General features: G+C 47.8%; 1 protein-coding gene across 8 annotated transcripts in view; it reads right to left on the bottom strand.

Annotated features, from left to right (window-relative positions):
* Nucleotides 1-347: 347 nt before the first annotated feature.
* The window catches only part of TSPAN5 (tetraspanin 5), a 253,303-nt gene continuing 231,437 nt past the window's right edge, over nucleotides 348-22,213 (bottom strand). For 5 of the 8 annotated variants that reach the window (XM_084973372.1, XM_003357070.5, XM_084973371.1 and 2 more), the window contains 6 exons: nucleotides 12,387-12,533; nucleotides 9,475-9,645; nucleotides 6,040-6,165; nucleotides 3,647-3,694; nucleotides 3,433-3,549; nucleotides 348-631 (listed from right to left, as the gene is read on the bottom strand). In XM_084973372.1, coding sequence (XP_084829498.1) covers nucleotides 566-631; nucleotides 3,433-3,549; nucleotides 3,647-3,694; nucleotides 6,040-6,165; nucleotides 9,475-9,645; nucleotides 12,387-12,452 — 594 coding nt within the window. In that variant the 5' untranslated portion in view covers nucleotides 12,453-12,533 and the 3' untranslated portion in view covers nucleotides 348-565. The remainder of the gene's footprint in view (nucleotides 632-3,432; nucleotides 3,550-3,646; nucleotides 3,695-6,039; nucleotides 6,166-9,474; nucleotides 9,646-12,386; nucleotides 12,534-22,213) is intronic. The other 3 variants (XM_084973374.1, XM_084973370.1, XM_084973373.1) reach the window with 1 other exon arrangement.

Here is a 22,213-nt window from a genome sequence, read left to right as displayed (position 1 = left end):
GGTTTCTTCTTGGGATGAACAGGTCCTTGAAATGCACAGTGAAGAGATGCCACAAAACCCTGGCCCTCTCAGGGAAGGGTGTGACTTTTAGGAAAGATGCACTTCCTCGGGCCCTTGGACAGAAGGCGGTCCTTGCAGGGCGTGACGAGGAGCAAGCCTGCCTCTCCCAGCCCTTCAGTCACCAAAGCCGAGAACAAGACTTTTCCACAGATTTCATTCCATCTGGGTCCCCCGGGGTCCCCAGCCTCCCTTCTTTTCTTTTTTTTTTTTTTTGGTAAGTATGCAACCATCCAGAAATTCATGGCTACGAGTAGAGATTCACGGCGCAAGGACTTTCATACGGGTTATTTTGTTGATCTGTTTAATTCTGTCAGTGAGCAGCATTTCCCAGCTTCCCCCGCCCCCCCAAACCTCCCCCCCGCCCCAGTTCTTGGCAGCTCCATCAGGTGGGATTGAAGGATGCCTGTGTGATTAGGCTCTGTGCAGCATGGGTATCAGTTGGGCACACTGGAGGGTCAGGAAGGCTGGGTCTGTCCAGTGTCTTGAAGCAGCTGTTGCAGGCGCTCTACCAGCTAGCCCTGACAGCTTCAATATCACTCACCAGATTCTGGGCCAGGCATATCCCAAAAATCTGAGAAAGGAAGGAAAAGGCCGTCAAATCGTGGAACATTTAACCTGACATCCGTCTCTTCCTTGGCTACCAAATCCCATTGTTAAAACAATCTTTGGGAGTTCCCATTGTGGCTCAGTGGGTTAAGACCCGATGTTGTCTCTGTGAAGATGTGGGTTCAATCCCTGGCCTCGCTCAGGGGGTTGAGGATCCAGCAGTGCTGGAAGCTGCTGGCGTTAGTTGCAGATGTAGCTCAGATCTGGTGGGGCTGTGGTGTAGGCCTGCAGCTGCAGCTCTGATTCCACCCCTGGCTTGGGAACTTCCATATGCCACACGTGTGGCTGTAAAAACAGAAAATAAATAAGTAATTCTTGATTTTAAAAATTGAAATACAATGCAGATTTAGTAAGATTCATCCTTTCAGAGTATATAATTTAGCAATTCTCAGTATATTCACAAGGATGTACAACTCTTGCCACTATCTAATTCTGGAACATTTTCATTACTGCTAAAAGAAACTCTTTGCTCATGAGCAATCACCCCCATCCCTGCTTTCCTACAGTCCTGGCAACCATAAATCTACTCTCTCTATGGATCTGCCTATTCTGGACATTTAATCTAAAGAGAATCATGTAATATACAGCCTTTGTGTTGTTCAAATGTTTTCAAGGTTCATCCACATTGCAGCATGTACCGATAGTTCAGTCCTTTTCATGGCCAAGTAATATTCCAGTGTATGCATACACCACATTTTGTTTATCTACCCATCGGATGATGGACATCTGGATGGTTTCCACATTTTAGCTATGGTGAATAATGCTGCTATGAACATCTGTGTACCAGTTTTGGGGTGAACATGTTTTTAGGACTTTGGGGCACATACCTAGGACCAGAACTGCTGTGTCATATGGTTAATTTTCTCAAGAACTGCCAAATTGTATTCAGAGATGTTGCATCATTTTCATTTCCTTTAGCAAGAAGGATCCAATTTCTCTGCATCCTAACGAGCTTGTTACTGTCTTTTTTTTAATGATAACCATCCTAGTATGTATGCAGTGCTATCTCCTTGTGGTTTTGGTTTTGACTTCCCTAACAATTAATAGCTATGAATAGCTAATGTGTATCTTCTTTGGAGAAGTGTCTATTCCAATCCTTTGCCTACCTTTAAACTGGGTTTGCCTTTTTTTTACTGTTGAGTTGTTCTCTGCATCGTCTATACACAAGATCCTCATCAGATGTAATGATTTGCAAATATTTTCTCCCATTTCGTGGGCTGTCTTTTCCCTTTCTTGATTGTATCAATTTTGGCACAGACGGTTTTGATTTTGATGAAACCCCATTCATCCACTCTTTCTTTGGTTGCATGTGCTTTTGGTTATCATATCGGAGAAAACACTGCCTAATTCAAGGTCACAAAGATTTACATCTATACTTTTTCCTAAAACTTTTACGGCTTTACCTTTTCCATTTAGGTCTTCAATCTATTTTGAGTTACTTTTTACATGTGCTGTGAGTGAGAGGTCCAAATACAAGTCTCTCACACATAGATATCTAGTTGGTCCAGCACCATTTGTTGAAAAGACTATTTTTTCCCTATTGAATGGTCTTGGTTCCTTCATCAAAAAAACATCAACTGACCATAGATATAGAGGTTTTCTCCGAATGTTCGTTTCTAGTCCTCTAATCTGTATGTCCAACCTCACGCCAGTACAAACTATCTTGATTACTCTCACTTTGTAGCAAGTTTTGAATCGGGAAGTGTAAATTCTCCAACTTTGTGCTTTTTTTGAGTTTATTTTGCCACTTTGGGTCCCCTGAATGTCCGTATGAACTTTAGGATCAGCTTGTCTATTTCTGCAAAAACAAGCAGGGGGTGGGGGGGGGGTGGGATTTTGAGAGTGGATGCGCTGAATCTGTAGACTGACTTAGGGAGCACTGTCGTCTTCACAACAATAAGTTGTCTAATCTGGGGACACATACGGCTTCCCATTGATTTCGGTCTTCTTCAATTTCTTTCAACTCGTTTGTGAGCCTCTAAGTGAAAAGTATCACATGTCCACAGGATGAAACGCCCAGCTCTCGGGACCTCTTTTCAGGAGGATAAGCGGATGCTCCCTTCCCTTCCTTCCACCTTGGCAGGGTGGCCCGCAGAGAGGAGGGCACGGCATGTCTGTGTAACTCCAAAAAGCCTTAGCCTCGTCATTGGGCAAGGCGCTCCATCTGATCATTCCTGTCAACCCAGCTGTCACAACACCGCACCCCTGAGCCCTTGGAACTGCTGGAATGCCAGCAGACAAACACTGACCCAAGCAAGTTCCCCACCTTGAAAAGCGAAAGAAGGGTTCCTAAAGTATTTCGGGATACTGGCATCTCATATCGGCGTTTAAGGACTGCCCATCGTGGCACAGCGGAAACGAATCTGAGCAGGAGCCATGAGGTTGTGGGTTCGATCCCTGGCCTCACTCAGTGGGTTAAGGATCTGGCGTTGCCGTGAGCTGTGGTGTAGACTGCAGACGTGGCTCGGATCCTGCATTGCTGTGGCTGTGGAATAGGCCAGCAGCTATAGCTCCGATTTGACTCCTGGCCTGGAAACCTCCATATGCCGTGCTGGTGCAGCCCTAAAAAAAAAAAAAAAAAAAAAAAAAAAAGCAAATCAGCGCTTTAATAAAAGCCAAACCAAATATAGTTGAGGTCAGCTTCGTAGCCCTCCAACATGTCTTAAAAAAACTGTGACAGGAAGGTGACTAAACAGAGCTCCTGTCCCGGTGAGGGCCTTCCCAGAGCATCATGGCTTGCGACATCCATCACGGAGCCCGTCTTACCTGTAGCAGGGCAATGCCTATGAAAATACCAGCCACGATGGTTAAGTTGTCCTGCAACCACTTCTCAAACTGGGGCACACAGCCTTTCGTGTAGATGACAATCTGCTGGTCAACTTCCTTCACAAGGGAAGAGGAGAGCACAGCGTCACAAAGGCAAGTTCAAGAGCTCCTCCTACACCCTTGGTGCTAAGCCACGAGACGAGATGCCACTTACTGGTTTTTGCCTGGCATCATAGCCACACTGAGTGTTGATGACATCTTCCTGGTGGAGAAAGGAGACAGAAACGTGAACTTCACCCTTGTCAGACAGAAAGCCACCTAGGGATGAGCAGATGGCCCCTGTGAAGTGTTGGTCATAAAATGCGTATGTGGGCACACAGACGTCCCAGGCCCCATGTTAAAGACATTGAGATGTAATCCCATGAAATTATTATAACAACCCTCAGGAGGAGGTATTTGATAGGCCTTCCTTTCCAAATGAGGCAAACTGAGGCTTAGGAGATACTCAAAAGACTAGCAGTTCCATTATGTGGAAGGCTCCAGATTCAAAGCTGACAGCCTTCTGGAGCTTATGGGCTAAGGGAACTGGAGACAGATTTAAAACTACACTTAAAGGTTTTCTAATAATAATTTTTATGATGACTGTCTTTGCTTATGCTCTTTGGGGGGGGTGGAACTATACTTTTGAATCTACATACTTGTGCATTATTGAAATGGTTTTTCAGTAAGAATGAAGCACTTCAATCGTGAAAAACAGAATGACACCCTGACCACACAAGCATGTGGGCAAGTGCCCTGACATCGCACGGGCCTGATCAGAAAGACGCGCTCCGCTGGTGCAGGTGGAAGTTTCCCCTCTGCAGGGTACGGGGTGGTTGTTAGCAGCTGAGGGTTTGTGAAATGAGATCTCTCTAGACATTCGGAGATCTGTCCATGCAAGATCTACATACACCAGGGGATCTGTAGGAAGGGGGCATGCTATCTTCCGAGACGCTTCCGAATTCTGATGGGACGTAACTCAGGGCAGGACCTAGCGATGCAGAGCGCACAGCTTGTATTGGCTGCTCTGTGCCCGGCCCCCTCCTGCCTTCCGGCCTCCTCAGGGGAACGGGAGACGCAAGCTGGGAGGAAAGGCTGACTCGCCGAGTCTCAGACTCCTTCAGACTTAGGGGAACAGCTGGGCTGACCTCTGCTGGGCAGCCTGTAGGAAGTTCTGCTTTTCCACCTGAGACCACAGCCCCCTTTCTCTCTCTCCACTCCCCCCACCCCTTTTCTTTTCATTTTTAAAACTGCAGTATAATTTGCAATATCACATTAGTTTTGGGAAACGGCATCATGACTCAGTATTTTTACAGATTAACCACGGCCTCCCCTTTTAAAAAGTATTTTATGTATTTATTTATCTTTTTTTTTGTTTGTTTGTTTTCAGGGCCACACCCAGGGCATTTCCCAGGCTAGGGGTCTAATCAGAGCTACAGCTGCCAGTCTATGCCACAGCCACAGCAACACAGGATCCCAGCTGCATCTGCCACCTACACCACAGCACACGGCAATGCTAGATCCTTAACCCACCAAGTGAGGCCAGGGATCGAACCTGCATCCTCATGGTTCCTAGTCAGGTTCTTAACCCCATGAGCCACAACAGGAACTCCACCCACAGCCCCTTTTAAAGAGCTCAGCACCCATATTGTGCAGGGGAAAACCGGCCGCTGAACTTATCAGCGTCCACTCAGCTCTGCTCCGTGTGGGGAGGGCGGGGCTGGGGGCATCTGGGGACTAATGGCCAGAGCGAGGCTGAAGCATGTGCAAGGGCCAAGGGCAGGGGCACCTTCTCTCTCACACTTACTGTTCTACCCCCTCAGTCCTGGCTTTACAGCATGGGTGCTGCATGTTAAGCCGTTCTAGATACCAGGCTTATGATTTAACTTGAAATACAGTCAACTCATGGCAAAGAGAGTGGCTTATGAACAGGTTTTATATTGTGTCTTTTTTTTTTTTTTTAATTCAACTGCAAACTGCAATTACTGCAGTCGTTCTGCCCGAGAGTCTGGGCAGCTGCCGTCTTCCTGCAAGTGGCCCAGCCCTAGCTTGTCTCAACCCTTTCTCCTGTCCCTCATGTTCCGCCAGGACGAAGTCAGCAAGCAAAGGGTTACTAGCCCCAAACAGTGCCGAGAGCTTCCATCTAAGCCCGTCCTTCTCGCAAGGAAGGAGTGACAGGCAGGATGGGGAGGCTGCCTGTGTCTGAAGCTCAGCTCCATCGCCTGCGAGCCATGTGAGCTTGGGAAAGGTCCTTACAACTCCACGGGCCTTGATTTCGCCTGAAAAGGGAAGATAACGGGGGATATCTGCCAGTAGGAAGGTTCTGACCTCAAATGAGCCAACGCACAGAAAGGCCTGGAAGAGGAAGCAGCACATGCTGCTACATTCATGTCAGTGCTTATTAGTCGTCCCGGGAAGATGTGAACAGTAAACCCCCTCCAGGGGCTACAATGAGGGAAAAGTGGGTAACAAGAGATTTCTGGAAAAAAAAAAAAGGGCTCTGCCTGAACCCCACGCACTCTCGGGGGGACGTGTGGAGGGGCCAGCGGGGCTCTGGCAGTCACTTACCGCGGGGTCTTTAGTACAGCAGGAGAAGGGCACGCCGCATCGCTCTCGGCTTGCATTGGAATCTGTGCAATTGAAGTAAATATTTAGGTTCCAATCATCAGCTCCAAAAGCCCCACAGCACTGCCACTAGAGCAAACAGGAGAGAGTTAGAACATCTCGACTTGGCGGCGCCCAGGTGCCTGCGCTCATGCCCGCTAGCACGACCCCCACGCCCAGTTTCTGCCAGTCTTAACGCTCTCGCAGCCTCGGGATCTATTGTTCAACCCAAAGGACCCTGAAAGCTTTCAAGCCAAGGCTGAAGGTTGGGAAGGACGTTCTGGCCCCTGGCAGGCCAGTGCTGAGACCTGTGGTCTTAGGTGGAGAATGGGCAGAGCAGGAGCTGTACAGCAGGGGTCAGCATGAGACACATGCAAGAACATTCCAGAAGGACAAACAAGACGGCGAACAGGGGTCGTGGCTGAAAGAGGCAACTGGGGTTGTGGGTGGCAGATCGAAAGGCTTGCTTTTTAAAACTGTCGATCTCTCCACCTGCATAGCTTTTTAAAAATCCACTTTATTAAGGTATAATGGACGCACAATGAACTGCATACATTTAAAGTGTACAATTTCGTGATTTTGGATATATTCACACGCGGTAAAACCATCACCGCAAGCGAGACAGTGAACATACCCCTTAACCCCCTCAGTCTGAGAGGCTCCCTTTTCATTCTATCTGTTTCTATGCCGAATTTTTAAAAACAACAGTGCGCATGTAGATTTTTGACCTAAAAATTCCAATTGTCTCATGAAAATGATTAGAAATTGGAAAAAAAAAAAAAAGTGGATCCTAAAAGAAGCTGTTCAAGTCAACAAGTCTTAAACGAGGCTGATTCAAGGACGGCTCTATCGTGAGCCCCCCCGACACTCCCCCCGCTGGGCTGGCTCTGCTTCTCGGAGCTAGAGACACCTTACACTCTGACCATCCTAAGGGGCTCAGGACCAAGCGCTACTTCAGCCTATTAAAGGTCATGACAGAAAAGTGAAATCACGTGAAACAACAGAACGTCCACATAAAGCAGACAGCATCGCAAGAGAACGTGCGTCGTTGGCATGTTCTTCCGACTCATCAGGTCCTCCGAGGGCTTGCGTCGTGTGTCTCCAGTTTGCCCACAAAGCCCCATCAGACCTGTCAGGCAAACTGGTCAGCAATAATGCTTGGCAAGGTGTGAGCGTGCACCCATTATGACCTAACAGAACGGTGAAGTTGACTAAGGAGATGAATCAGGCTTTAATTTCACACCCGAGGGACAGCAGGCCCCAGGACAGTCGTTGGGGTCACTGAACAAAACCAACATGAGACAGCCGACTTCTGAGTGCCTGAACGGGGGTGGGGGGGCCTCATGGCGAGAGCTGACACAGCCCTCTCCTCCCTTTAGCAAAGGGACCTGAGCTCACTCTAGAAAACGGTCCCATCAAGAGACAGCCGTTCCATCTACTGAGTCTCTGTCTGCCCCATTCATCGATGTCAGAGACTCCGCTGTCCAGAACTGCTCATCTCATCCAGTTTCTCAGTACCTGCAACTCAAGGCCTGTGAATCTGGAGAATACCACCTACTATATAACCACGTACATCTTATTAGAATGTCATAATGTTCCCATGAGTTCAACAGTGGCTACTGTTACTTCCGTTTTACTCTTGGAGAAAGAGCGCAGGGTCCTATGAGCCCAAGGTCAACTGAGCTAGTCAGATTTTGGCACGAGCTCTGTGGTCCCTGGATGCCTTGTTTATACCACTTTGCATCTTGACTAGAATAGGGCACCTGCTACTCTGTTGGCATCCCCGAGGCCATCACATGGTAATGGGCAGACACCTGGGTGGGGTCCGGCTCTACTCCACAGATTCTTCCCTTGTGATGTAACAGGGGTAGGGTGGGTGCATAGCCATCAGCGTGCTGTTAGCTCAGGACCATTAGCTTGGGAGCATCAGCAGGTGACCATTAGTGGGTGACCATTAGCACAGGACCATTAGAGGTCCCGGTTCAGCAACAAGGAGTTTCATCGGAGTGGTCCTTGGGGTGGTGAGAAGCAGATCGTGGCCTTCTTCCTGGGGCTCTCCGCCCTCAGGGGGCAGGTCCACTGGGGACTTTGGGACAGGCTGAGGGCTGTGTCCTGCAGAGCCCCAGAGCCCAGGCCCCAGGGCCAAGACGTAGAGGCGCAGGGAGTCTCCCTGGGGTGCAGTCAGGCCTCAGGACCAGCCATGTGCAAGGCCCGTGGAGCTGAGGGCTAACTGGGTCCTGGGCGCCTTGCTCTCTCAAGTGACAGCAGCTGGGCGGGGTCTGGGGCTCTGGCCTGAGGGTGCTGTCAGCTGCCATCTGCCTCATCAGCCAGGCATGGACATGTGATGCAGAACCCAGACTGGGTGCAGGACACATGCTCCCGGGAAGGGTAAACGGCCTGCAAAGGGACCCCCCGCTCCTCTTAGCCGGGCCTAGGACCTCAGAGGGCTTTTAAAAAGCCATCCTTGGAAATCTGATCAAGTAAAACGAGGGGTGATGATGCCGCTTTGTTTATGGGATTTGTTCCGTGTTCAGAACAGAGGATGACGTCAGTGTCGATGGAGTTTTACGGGGACACTGTGATGGGACTGTGACTTGGCCCACGCGGACAGCGGCGAGAGCAAAGGATGTGACAAGTGTGCCACGACTAACCATGCCCTCCTCTCACCTTTTCTCTAAAGGGTTTTGCTGAAACCCTTCAAGGAGTTCTGGCGTTTTAAGGCAAGAGCCACCTGTCTCGTTGCCTGGCCCAGCAATAAACCTCTCTCTGCTTCAAACACTGATGTTTCGGTCTTGTTCGGCCTCCCTGTGCATCAGGCACATCACCCTGTATTCAGTAACAGCGAGAAACTCCCAAGGTTTCGAACTTTCTCGATTTTCCATTTTAACTTCGGGTGCTATATACTAATATTTGGATAAGCATCATTTCAGGAACTTTGTGGATAAATATTCTATCGAGAAGTACATTGTTATGAGCCATGAAGTATGGAGGATGACCAAAAGGGGGCAGAGAACAGGAAAAAAATCCGCATACATTTAACTTCAAATAAAATGGGAAACCTATAGCAAAACAATAGTCTTCGAATGGTGATAGGAATGGGTGGCTTTCATGGTGACCTTCTCGCCTAAGAGTGGTCTTCTTTGTTCTTCGTGGTAGAAATTGAGATAAGTGAAAAGAGGACATTTCCAATGAGGGTACACACTGTAAATCACAGAGCAAGGCAGAAGAGAATACATATGCAAGCAAGCAAAAAACAAAAAACAAAACAAAACAAAAAAAAAAACCATGCAGAAAAGTCAGAGGTAGTTTCCAGCAGATGCAGAAGCCAGGAGGAGTGTTCATTGGGGTCATCTTTCCAAGAAGGCTTTCAACTTGAACATAAACCAAATTTAAACTTACATATTCCTGGGTGAAGTCTATGAGGTTTTGCAAATCAATGTCATCCCTGTATGCTCTGATGTTGTTGTTTATAAAGAAATACAGCTGGTCTTTGATCCAGTCTTTGAAAACAAATGCCAGAACCCCAGCAGTGAGCTCCAGGAAGAAAATAATTCCCAGGAACACAGAAAACTAAGACAAAAGACACACACACAGAGAACAGTTATAAGGGCTATTTTGATCATATATCGTTAAGTGGTTCCTTCTAAAAAGGATTGTAATTACACTGGGTTGTTACACACGTCCAGAGTCGATAACCTTCAGTTTTTTAAGATTCATTAATAGCACATTTCACTCCAAGCAAGAATTTAAAAAAAAATCACTTCATAACCACATTTTAGGGGCTCTGGTGTTCCATTTGGTAATTAACCAACAAAGCCCATAAGCAAACACGGGTAATAGGAATTTCTCATTAGACCCCCATTAAGACTTAATGAATTTCCGCTGATTAATGCACTTGTCAGATGCTTGAACAACGACCTGCCCCTACCTCTGGAAAGCTTTCGTAACACTGAAAGATTCATTATCCCAATATGTTAAGATCGTAGCATTGGTGGTATAGCGGTGAGCATAGCTGCCTTTCAATATTTTAAGATCACCTGTCGTTTGTGACCGTGGCCTTGATTCTGTTTGCAATATATTCCTTTTCTGGGCTGAGCCCCTGTTTTCATTCCCCTTTGCACCTGCTACGCAGAGTAAAACAGCAGATGTGTTCATCTTAGGTGAAGGGGTCAAAGAAGAAGGGGGCGGGTAGCTGTGGCATGAAAATAATTTCCCATCATGAAAACAAAATGAAACCACTGGGCTGAGGGCTTTCTCAGAAACGGGAGCTGTGCCACCCTTCCTCTGTGAAGCGCCAGGCTCGGAATATCTTAACTAACATGGACATGCAGCCAGAGGAAGACTTCTGGCTGACGTAGACAATAAGAATTTAAAAGCAAGGCTCGAGAGAGCATGGGTTACGTGGTAATTGCCCATAAATCTGGAGAAATTTCCCTTTTGTCTGGAAGACCCAGAAGTGCCTCATCTGAGTCATATCAACATCCTGCTCACGCCCATGGTTCTTTCCACTTCCTCCCACCCCCTACATTCTCGCTCTTTTCAAACTTTTCTGCACACACAGATTATGAGAAATGAGGCTGCGAAGGACCAGAGGTGAGGCGCAGGCAAACTTCTGACAGCAAGGAAAGAATGGGTGACAATGGGGCCACCTGCTCCGCCGAGCTCCTGAAGGCTGCCACACAGCGAGCCGCTGAGGAGGCAGAGGGGCCAGAGCTGTCTGCTGTTTTTACATTCAGCGAGCAGACAGCAAGCAGCCAACCGAGAGAAAAATATGTTGGCAAGAGGCGCACAGGAAACTATAGTCACTCATGAAAATTAAAAAAGGCAAGGAAGGTCTATTCATTCAGCAAACATCTACGGAACGGCTCACAAAAGATGAGGCTGCCCACTGGCTACACCTGCCAAACTGATTTCAGACACACCCCCCCCCCAAGCGCAGGCTATTTTGATCTCCTTTGGAAGGAACCTCCAAAAAAAAAGGGCTTTTACTTTTCATTCTCAACTTTTACTCCAAAAATGTTTTATTATAGTTGATTTACAATGTGCTGTCAATTTCTGCTGTACAACAAAGGGGCCAAGGGACACATTTATACACATTCTTTTTTTTTTTTTTTCACATTATCCCCCATCATGTCCATCACAAGTGATCAGATATAGTTCCTTGGGCTATACAGCAGGATCTCACTGCTTATCCACTCCAAATGCAAGAGTTTGCATCTACTAACCCCAGCCTCTCAGTCCCTCCCACTCCTGCCCCCTCCCTTTTGGCAACCACAAGTCTGTTCTCCACATCCATGAGTTTGTTTCTTTTCTGTAGGTAGGTTCATTGGTGCCATATATTAGATTTCAGATATAAGTGACATCATACTAAATAGAGAACTACTAAATATAGAAAACTAAATATAGAACTACCATATGATCCAGCAATCCCACTCCTGGGGAAACATCTGGACACAACTTTCACTGAAAAAGATAGACACACCCCCTATGTTCACTGCAGCACTATTCATGATAGCCAAGACATGGAAACAACCTAAATGTCCAATGGACAGATGAATGGATGAAGAAGATGGGGGAATATCACTCGGCCATAAAAAAGAACTAAAATAATGCCATTTGCAGCAACATGGATGCAACTAGAGATTCTCATGCTCAGGGAAGTAAGTCAGAAGGAGAAAGACAAACACCATATGAAAGTGACTTTTAATACTTAACTACCCCCTAGTCAAACTCCTTCTCCAAAAATATTCATGCTAACAGTGATCACACCTAAACATTATGCTGGTCACACAAAGGAGCCCTTAGCAAGGGCAGCAAACACAGCAGAGGGCACTTACTCTTTCGCTCTATTCGCCAAACCAACCACTTAACAGATTTAATCTGGACAGGCCACAGCCACAAGCGCTTATGTTTGGGGTTTCCTGAAACCAGCTCCCTGAACAGCTTTCTACTGACTCTGTGCCTAAAACAGGGGGCAACAATCACTCACTCAAAAGAAGACAACTAGATACATAGAGAGACTTACCTTCGTCCTAAAGCTATTCTGGGGATTGGAATGCAAACTCACAGTACACCTGCACATACCCTCCACGGATGGCAAGGGGTAGGGTGGTACCTACATTGCCAAGGAGGTGTGGGCAGAGGAGGATGGCGGGTGGGTTTCTAGTGAGCACTCCTGGAAGAAAAGCAGTCCCCAGGCCACATGCTTGCCAGTGCCTTCGCTATGGCTCACTCTTGCCTGAAGATGGGGCGTCCTCCCGACATGAGATGAGAGTCGGGCTCTCAGCCTGAGTGCGGAGTGTGGTACTTACAAACTTGAGAAGGAAGGTGTTCTCCCGCAGAGCTCCGATGCACCCTGCGAATCCCAGAATGAACATCACTCCTCCCACCACAAGGAAGAGCCAAACCGGGTCAAACCCGCCAAGGTCAGTGATGGACGAGATGTTGGACAGGACTCCCTGGGAGCAGAAGAGAACACACAACAGGGCGCCGGGAGGCAGGGTCAGTTTCCCAGCACGAAAGGGTGACTGCCCATGTCTTTCCCCACCCCACCCCCAAGGAGAACGTCAGAGGTTATCTGATTACCACGTGTGATTAATACTCAAGAAACACTGCAAAAGAAAGAAAGGAAAGGAAAGGAAAGGAAAGCTACTTTCTTCCCAAAGTCAAGATGGGTTCATATTTCTGGTAAAACTTTAACACAAAGCAAAGAAATGACTCCACAAAATCATCATCAGACCCTGTATGGAGAAGACGTGGACATTAACTTTGCTTTCTATGTCTCCAAATGTAAGTGGGGCTTGAGCAGAGAACAGATGCATTAAAAACAAACAAACAAACAAACAAAAAAACCCACCCAAGAGAGGTCATCCTTCTATCACCAGGGCACGCAGATGTCAGACAGCTTCCAGCCCTTGGTATCTCCCAGGAGACAGAAGGAGAGCTGGAATTTTTAAAGCTAGCATGGCAGGAGTTCCCTCTGTGGCACAGCAGAAACGAACTCCACTAGTATCCATGAACATGTAGGTTTGATTCCTGGCCTCGCTCAGTGTGTTGAGGATCCAGGGATGCCACGAGCTGTGGTGTAGGTTGCAGACATGGCTGGGATCCCGAGTTGCTGTGGCTGTGGCTGGTAGCTGTAGCTCCGATATGATCCCCTAGCCTGGGAACTTCCATTTGCTGCAGGTGCAGCCCTAAAAAGCCAAAAACAAAAACAAAAACAAAAAACAACAGCTAACAGAGCAGCCAGTCCCAACCACAAGCGCCTAAGTCTTCCAGGGAAAAACTTACCTTGGAGTCTGCAGGGAAGCTCCAGGGTGGACCTGTCAGGCTCAGGTCCCCAAGTGGGCTTGTACTGATGGCTCTCCCACATTGAGTTATTGTCTTACCATTTTTTTTAAAACAAATTAGACTTTAAATGACTTACAAATCCAAGGGAGCCCTGGCTTACAACCTGTTTATTTTCTTGCTGAAAGAATCCATAGCAATTTCATTTTTCCACAAACAATTCCTCTTTTTTGTTTGTTTTGTTTTTTCTTTTTAGGGCCATACCCATAGCATATGGGAGTTCCCAGGCCAGGGGTCAAATTGGAGCTGCAGCTGCCGGTCTACACTACAGCCACAGCAACACGGGATCCAAGCCATGTCTGCAACCTATGCTGCAGCTTGTGGCAATGTTGGATCCTTAACCCACTGAGCGAGGCCAAGGATCAAACCGGCATCCTCAAGGATACTAGTCAGGTTCTTAGCCCACTGAGCTACAACGGAACTCCAAAAATGCCTCTTCTTGACTGAAATCTTCTCTCCCACTAGTGTGATACCACATCAAACACCACCTAGAACCTATGTTAGAAATTATGAGACATTTTTCTCTAGAATGGAAGGTATATATTTACTATTCATTCTTACAGAGGCCAGCTACAGTCATTGTGAAACCATGGATGTGTATGAGTCTTAATTACCCACTATCAGCGATATTTCATTATCTTAATAAATTTGTTTTGAGGAGTTCCCATCGTGGCTCAGTGGTTCACGAATCCGACTAGGAACCATGAGGTTGCAGGTTCAATCCCTGGCCTTGCTCAGTGGGTTAAGGATCCGGTGTTGCCGTGAGCTATGGTGTAGGTTGCAGACGCGGCTCGGATCCCGCGTTGCTGTGGCCCTGGTGTAGGCCAGTGGCTACAGCTCCGATTCGACCCCTAGCCTGGGAACCTCCATATGCCATGGGTGCAGTCCTGGAAAAGACAAAAGACAAAAAAAAAAAAAAATGTGGTTTGAACTCTCAAAATGCCCCCCGAGTTTGCTGTAAAGACTTAATATTAAACAATTTATTTTCAAAGCATTCCCATCAACCTGTAAGCATAGGAAGCAGAACGTCTGATTTTATACTTGAGGAAAATGAAACCCAGAAAGTTTTGGTGACTTGCTGGCGGTCACACAGGTGTTGATTTTTGGGAACCAATACAGAATGTCTACTCCTCTACCAAGGACAAGCTATGTTCTTGCTTCTCAATGCTCCCCCATCTGCACTAACCAACACTGGAACTTAGGGTTTTATGTTTTAACCTATTGTGAGGTTGTAGGAACACAGCAGAGTAATTTGTAAGGTTTCTGTTTCCTGGGGGGAAGGGAGGGGACCACCTTAAGAACAGTAATAGGGAGTTCCTACTTTGGTGCAGTGGGTTAAGAATGCAACTGAAGCAGCTCGCGTCACTGCAGAGGTGCAGGTTCCATCCCCAGCCCCGCGCAGTGAGATAAAGGATCTGGCTTTAGCACAGCTGTGATGTAGGTCACAACTGTGGCTTGGATTCAAGCCCTGGCCCAGGAACGTCCACATGCAGCAGGTGTGGCCGTTAAAAAAAAGAAAGAAAAGAACAGTAATAGGACATTAATAACAGACCACATACGAGGAATAAAGGACTCTTAAAATGTACAACTGAAACCTTATGAAAAAGGCCCAGGTTGAAATAAAGTCACCGATGAAGGGGGTGAGAAATTAGCAAATACTTCGGAATGCAGGGTGTATTCACGAATGTCTGGCTGACATCATCCAGGCAACCACACCCTCCAGAGACCAACCTTGTGTCTCTTAGATTTCCAAGCTCTGGACCGTGACTCCTCCAGGAGGAGAAAGGAAAACAGAGAAAACAGAACCAGCTCTCCACTTACACTAATGACACTGAGAAAAAAAAAAAAAAATTGCCAGAGAAATCAGACAAAATCTGTGACAGTGGTGAGGGTCCCACGTTGGAAGGGGCTCGCCCCTCGGAATGCCTTTGAACTCAGGTCTTAATACATAAAGTCTTGATGTTCTGGCCCCACGCAGCCAGGGGAGGAGAGGACGTTGGGGGAATGCGAAAACAGCTAACAGACGGCAGCTTAATTATGGGTCAACTTAATTATGGGAGGAGTCGATTCAATTTCCTTGGCCCCAGAAAGAGTCAGCAGGGCCGGAAGTGATGGGAAGAGATGTCCGTTTCAGCATAAACAGGCCCTTCTTTTTGTTGGAGGTGAGAACCCATAGCATGTGGAAGTTCCCTGGCCGGGGATCGAACCTGAGCCACAGCAGCGACAACCCAGATCCTTAACCCGCTGAGCCTCCAGGGACTCTTACAGAGGCCTTTCTAATACCTGCAGGTCTCCAGTGACGCAGCAGAGAAGGCTGCCAGAGAAACACGCTCACCCCCTCCCATGGGGTTAGGGGAGGGCAGACCTCTGTCAGCAGTGCTCCAGGAGGGATTCCCAGAGGGACAGGAATTGGGACAGAATGACCTTTAAGTTCCTTCCAACTTTAAGACCATTCCATGATTTCATCCATTTTTAATGGGCTTGTTATTTGCGATGCACACTAAAGTCTGAGCAAAGATCAGACTGTTCGCGAACACGCTTCTGTGATCTGTGGCTATACACAAAGAGCTCCATGGCTAACACGGACCATTATCTGGGGAATTCAGGCAAAATAAGCAAACCAACCAGCACACACACCTGTGCCTGAAATACCACGCTACTCTCTCCCCAAAAGGCCAAAAAAAAAAAAAAAAGCATGATCTCGAGTGTCAGTAGATTCCTGGATCATTGCCCTCTCTGGGTTTAATTTGGAGGAGGAGAATCTGGCTTCTCAGACAAACTCATTTTCATACTTTCAGCCTCCCCAGCCTGCAGGGGCAGTTTTAATTGAGAGGCCTTCCACTGTTGCCATGGAAACACCCATCATTTGGGGGCCTGAGCAGGATGGCAGAGTCTACTCATTTGATCCTAAGTTCTGGCAAAAGATAGGAAAGGACTGGAGACAGAGACTGAGGGCTTGGAGGAAATAATATTCCGCAAAGCATGGAAAAGACTACCAAGAACTTGATTTTTAATGGATTCCACACCTACCCAGGTCGTTATCAGTTGGAAACTGACTTGAATCTTAAGGCACAAAGCGTGACGGTCAGTGCCCCCCCCCCTTTTTTTCCCCTTAGGATTAGGGATAACTTACCCGGATGGAGACGGAAAAAAAGACTTACTCTTTCACCTAGAAGAGGAAGAATATTCCTCCAAATATTCACTGCAGAGCAGTCTTACTAACTACCCAGAAAACTAAAGAGGAACGGAACAGCATGATCCTAATAAAGGTTTGGGATTGCACAACTGATGGGGAGTGCAGTTTAGCCTTCTGCTGGCTCAAAGATGGGGTCCTTTACTTTGGTTAAGCTCCATTTGACAAATGAGTAAGAAGTGCTAGAACAGGCCAGCTGATGAATAATTATAATTAAAGCTTGTAGTTGACACGAAGCCAGAAGAAAAGCAAAATCTAAGATTACAGTTAAGTCTGCCAAGTGATTGAAAATAGACATTCAAGGAGTTCCCGTTGTGCCTCAGCGGTAACGAACCCGACTAGCATCCACGAGGATGCAGGCTCACTCTCTGGCCTCGCTCTGTGGGTTAAGGACCCGGCATGGCTGTGAGCGGTGGTGTAGGTCACAGACGCAGCTTGGATCTGGGGTGGCTGTGGCTGTGGTGCAGGCTGGTGGCAATAGCTCTGATTGGACCCCTGGCCTGGGAACCTCCACATGCCACAGGTGCAGCTCTGAAAAGACAAATAGAATAGTCATTCAGATTCATGGTAAATCCTCAGGAATGGGCAAGAACACCAGCAGCAGACACCCCGTCTTTGGGGAACCTGTGGGCACCCCCTTCTTCTTCAGGGAACAGCATCTCCCCCTTCTCGTAAGGATTCTTTCTCCCCAAATCTGCTGCACAAGCTCTCGCGGGACCCCATCACCCCAGTGAGAGTCGGGTAGCCTGAAACTCCCTTCCTGGACACCAGGTTCAGATTAAGCATCTCTTTCTAGTGGCGGGACCTGTAAAAGGCCCAACTCTAGAGCCACATGTGTTTTTCACCTCGTGGAGGAAGTTGGTCTGCAGCAAGGGGACAGCCACTACTTCGGCAGAGACAGAGGATAAGGGCAGGGAGAGAAAATCCTGATGGCACAATCCCTGGCCTGACCATGAGTTCTGTGAGTCACTCCAGAGCCTTAGACCCTTGACGGCATGAACTGGTTCTATCTGGATCTGCATTTGGACCCGAGGCATCACATACCACACAACAATGGCTTTGACGGGTTCCCTGTTGGCTCAGAGCATTAAGGATCTGGCAATGTTACTGCTGCGGTGCGAACTGGATCCCTGGCCTGGGACGTTCAGCATGCCTTGGATGTGGCAGAAAAAAAAAAGGCTTTGAATAAATCGTGCTTTAGTGCTGCAGTGTAAATCCTCAGGAATGGGCAAGACCACCAGCAGCAGACCCCGCATGCACCTGTGCCCGCACGCATACACACACACCCCCGAACATGTGACCAAAACCATAGTTCACGATGTACGCTGGGAAAAAGTGTCAGGGGTGGGGTAGGAAGCAGACCTCATGGGGTCGAGGGAAGTGTTGGATGTAAAGTGATACCTTTACTCAGCTGGCTGATTATTTCCAGTCAACACGGCAGCTGAGCCAGTGTCAATAATTTCCTTCATGCTGACTCGCTATCAGTTCAGCATCATTAATGAATCAGTTCTGGATGGAACATTTAGGTCTTGTCTTATGTCACCGACAGTACATACATTATTTCAGCTCTAGTTCTCCACGCCAACTTGAATGTTCAGTCCTTGGGTTTGAATAACTTTTTATAACTCAAACTTATTGAAAAAAAATAAAACAAAATGTGATTTGGCTACTATCCTTTTATTATTATTATATTTAAATTCTGTGGCCACATCTGTGGCATACAGAAGGTTCCCGGGCCAGGGACTGAATCCGAACTGCAGCTGTGGCAACTCTGGAGCCCTTAACCCACTGAACCAGCCTAGGGATCGAACCTGAACCTCTGCAGTGTCCCAAGACACAGCAGTCAGATTTTCTTTTTTTCTTTTACTTTTCCTTTTTTTTTTTTTTTCTCTTCCTTTTCTCTTTTTTTCTTTTTACAGCTGTACCTCCAGCAGATGGAACCGAAGCTGCAGCTGCTGGCTTACACCACAGTCACAGCAACACTGAATCTGAGCCGCATCTGTGGACTTACATGGCAGCTTGCCACAATGCCAGATTCTTAACCCACTGAGCAAGACCAGGGAGTGAACCTGCATCCTCACAGAGACAACATCAAGTCCTTAACCCGCCAAGCTACAATGGGAGCTCACCGCAGTGAATTCTTAAACCACTGCGCCTCAGCGGGAACTCCTGGCTAGTCTTCTATTTGCTGCTGCTGTGAGAGGTGCAGTAGGCTGTCCTCCTCTTCCTGCCTGGATCCCACAGCCAAGACCTGGGAGCTAAAGACATCGAGGGTACTGAACCTGTGCTTAAGATCAGAAAATATCCTATGAAGCCAGATCCAATGGGAACAAGGACAAGTGGGTGAGAAGCAGAACACCGTCAACATGTCTTTCTTCCTTGAGCCATTTGTTCTGGTCGACATGAAGGAAGGATTCTGAAGAAGAGCAGCAGAGACAGAAAGGGAAAGAGTCAGAGATCAAGACGGCAGGTCCCAAGAAGAACATCGTCAAACACTACAAACTCAAGAATACAGGAGGATTTCCTATACACATGTTCTTTATTAATACATTAAGATGACATTAAAGAAAACCCATACAAGTGAACATTCGTAAGAACTCTTCATACTCATACTACATATTCCTCTATGTTCTTGTGACCCTCAGTTATCACTAAGTCTCCAGCTGCTACCGCTGCAGCAGGCAGCCGAGGCAAAAACAAATTGACCATGACAAAGTGCTGCTAGAAAGACAAAGTGGAGAGACAAAATGAAGAGCAGTCAATTTAAAAAGTCTGAAAGGAATATTTGCAGCAAATTAGCCATTCCACAAATTGGCTATTAGACAACTAGCTCTTGGCTAGGTGGAACCTTTAAGAGATGATCTGCCAGTGAAAATAGGAGATATACATTATCCCCTAGGTCCTAAGATGGTATCTCTCAGAACTTAGCAAGGAGAACAATACATGTCTAAGAAATAAGACACAACAGAACATGTCTGAGGCAACATCACTGTAAGAGAAGTTGTAACAGAGCCAACAAACCAAAAAATCTATCAATGTGTCGGGAGACTGATATTCCGGCCCGTCAAACAAGTCTGCTCTAGGGTGTGGCTGAGAGCATTCTAGAGTCAGCCTCCTCCTCCTGCACAAACCATCCTGTACCCAAGTGAACTGGCTCACCTGCCATTTCTAATGGAATCTAGGAAAATGGTAGCCTGGACAAAGGCTAGATGTGAGGCAGACAGACAGACAGGACACTGCATTACAGACTTGAACCTCAGTTCCACTACTTACTACCTATATGATCTGGGGCAAGTGACCAAACCTGCCTAAGCCTCCATCTGCACATCTGTGAAATGGTACCGTATAGCATAAGGTTATCAGGGTGTCGGAAACAATCCAGGTAAATCCAAACACTATGCTGAGTCTTGGGCACATAACAAGAAGTCAAAGTTTGACAGCATTGTCATGATCATCACTGCTATACTGGACCAAGAGGAAGACATCAGATCCTATCAAAGCACACTGGAAAGGCTTCGAACCCCAGAGCGTTGGAGAGGAATCTATTTTCCTCTGGCTCTTGCCATGCCTGACCTCCTTCTGAGAAAGCCGTGACCACATCCGATGATCAGGTCTAGAGGAGGTGGCAGTAATCGATTTGCCAATGAATCTGCTTTCCAGGGAACCTGGAAGTCGTGTAAATGCACTCAGAGTAAAGGCAGGAGAGGCCATGAGCAGGTCAAAGCCAGGAGCAGGCAGAAGCCATGGTGAGTGGACGCAAAGAGCACACAGAGGTGCGGAGGAAAAAAGAGCCATGAGGGGTCGGTCGGGAGCGGGGAGTGCCCGGCAGCGGGCACCGCCTGGCCAGGATGGCGCAGCCCGAACCAGGCCAGCGAGACACCGCTGCTGCGGAGAAGCTGACCGGGCACTCGGGTCAGTGAAGACTCATGGCTCCCGAGGCCTTCCAGTCACTAAACCACACCCAATTCCCGCGAGAGCTCGTCCTTGCTAAACCACACCCAATTCCCGCGAGAGATCGCGCCCTTCAAGGGTCTGAGGAACATTGTATGTTTCAGCAAGCACGTGAAAGCCCAGCCCACCTCCCCTCCCTCCTCCATCGCCTCATCAGCACCTCGTTCATTCAGCCGTCTCTGGAATACAAGCAGCTTCTCCCCATGCTCCTGCAATAAAGGACTCCGTTCTGAGGGTAACTATTTCTGCTTGGAAGAGGTTCCTAGACACGTGCAGAAACGAAAAGGCAAACAAAGCTCCACAAGGGTTTCAAACCAATAAACCTCAGGAGTGTCTGTGGGTTTTTTTTTTTTTTTTCCCCACCAGCACAGAGCGGCCTCTGTGTGCCACCTGGCAAGCTTCAGTCTCTTCTCCTCTCAGCTCGCACAGTAAAGAAATGCAAAAATAGCATTAATAAGCCCCCGAGGTCTGGGACTCTTCTGCTTTGGCACAGACAAGCACATTCCTTCCAGCCGCTGGATGAGAAACAGAGAGACAGGCATATGGAATGTGTGCCCAAAGCCAGGCCAGATGGACCCCTTTGAGATTTATGAGCCTGGGTCCTGATTCACCCACCCTCCCTAAACTAGACCCGATTGGGTGAAACTGGCAACAGTTTTCCTAAAGTAAGAGGGACAGACGCCCTTCTTTACTGGAGAAAGAAGGACAAGATAGAACGTTTTAAGGCATATGAGCTATGCAGAGGGGGTGGTCCTATAGAGTGGTGATGTCATTTTTAAGCAATGCCTGCAGGAAGACCAAGCTGGGACACGGGGACATAGGGACACCTGCCCCTTAACAGTTCATCGGAGATGCTCAAAGAATGTCACAGGGCCAAGCCACTCTGCAGACCTCAAAACACCCCTCTCTCTTAAGGAATGGCTGCAGAATCCAGAGAGGCTCTGGAGAAATGGGAGCTCGCTGGGACCTGGGCAGTTCAGGGAGGCATGAGGACACGTTAACTCACGGCCTGGCAGAGACGCAAGGTTAAAGGAAGACCAGATGCCTTCAAGGTATGTGGTTTCCCATGTTTTTTCCTTGTCAAAAAAGATCCCTGGTGAGATTCAAGTCATCCTTCCTCACAGATAAAAAATGGCCACAATCTGCTCTTGTGGTGAGGAAGAGGAGGAAGCACAGTCATCTTTCAAGGCTCTGTAAAATACTGCAAACAAGCACCAAGTCCCCTAGCTGGTACTCTCAGGTCCAGAATCCGCCATCACCATCCTTGTAGGAGTGGCAGGACCGGGCCCACCATGGAGGGATCTATGTGACAAGGGGTGAGAGGAAGCGGAGAGGCTGGAGGGGCTGCGTGTGAATCTGAAGGCGTTTGGAGCAGGGGAAGGTCCCTTGTGCATTTAGAAAATTCAGTCCTTGAGCAGCAGGCAGGCATCAAGGGAACCACCAGGAAGCTCCGTGGTGATGCAGGTGGGTGATGCTGAATGCCGGAATGAAAGCCACGGAGGAGCCACATTGCTGAGCACTGACTCTGCCAGGCACAGGGCTGCCTGGGTTATTTCCCCCTCACGTCAGACCTTCCAGGCAGGACTGTTATCCATAGCAGGACACAGACCCGGGGAGGGAGGAACTTGCCAGGTGACCCAGGAGAGA

The sequence above is a fragment of the Sus scrofa genome, chromosome 8 (assembly GCF_054392235.1).
Source record: "Sus scrofa isolate SSC_HxYL_T2T_F1_AM1 chromosome 8, Sscrofa_HxYL_maternal_Yorkshire_Landrace_v2.0, whole genome shotgun sequence".
Classification (NCBI taxonomy): Eukaryota; Metazoa; Chordata; class Mammalia; order Artiodactyla; family Suidae; genus Sus; species Sus scrofa.
The sequence above is the reverse complement of the archived record's forward strand: the minus strand, read 5'-3'. Positions and strand labels throughout refer to the sequence as shown.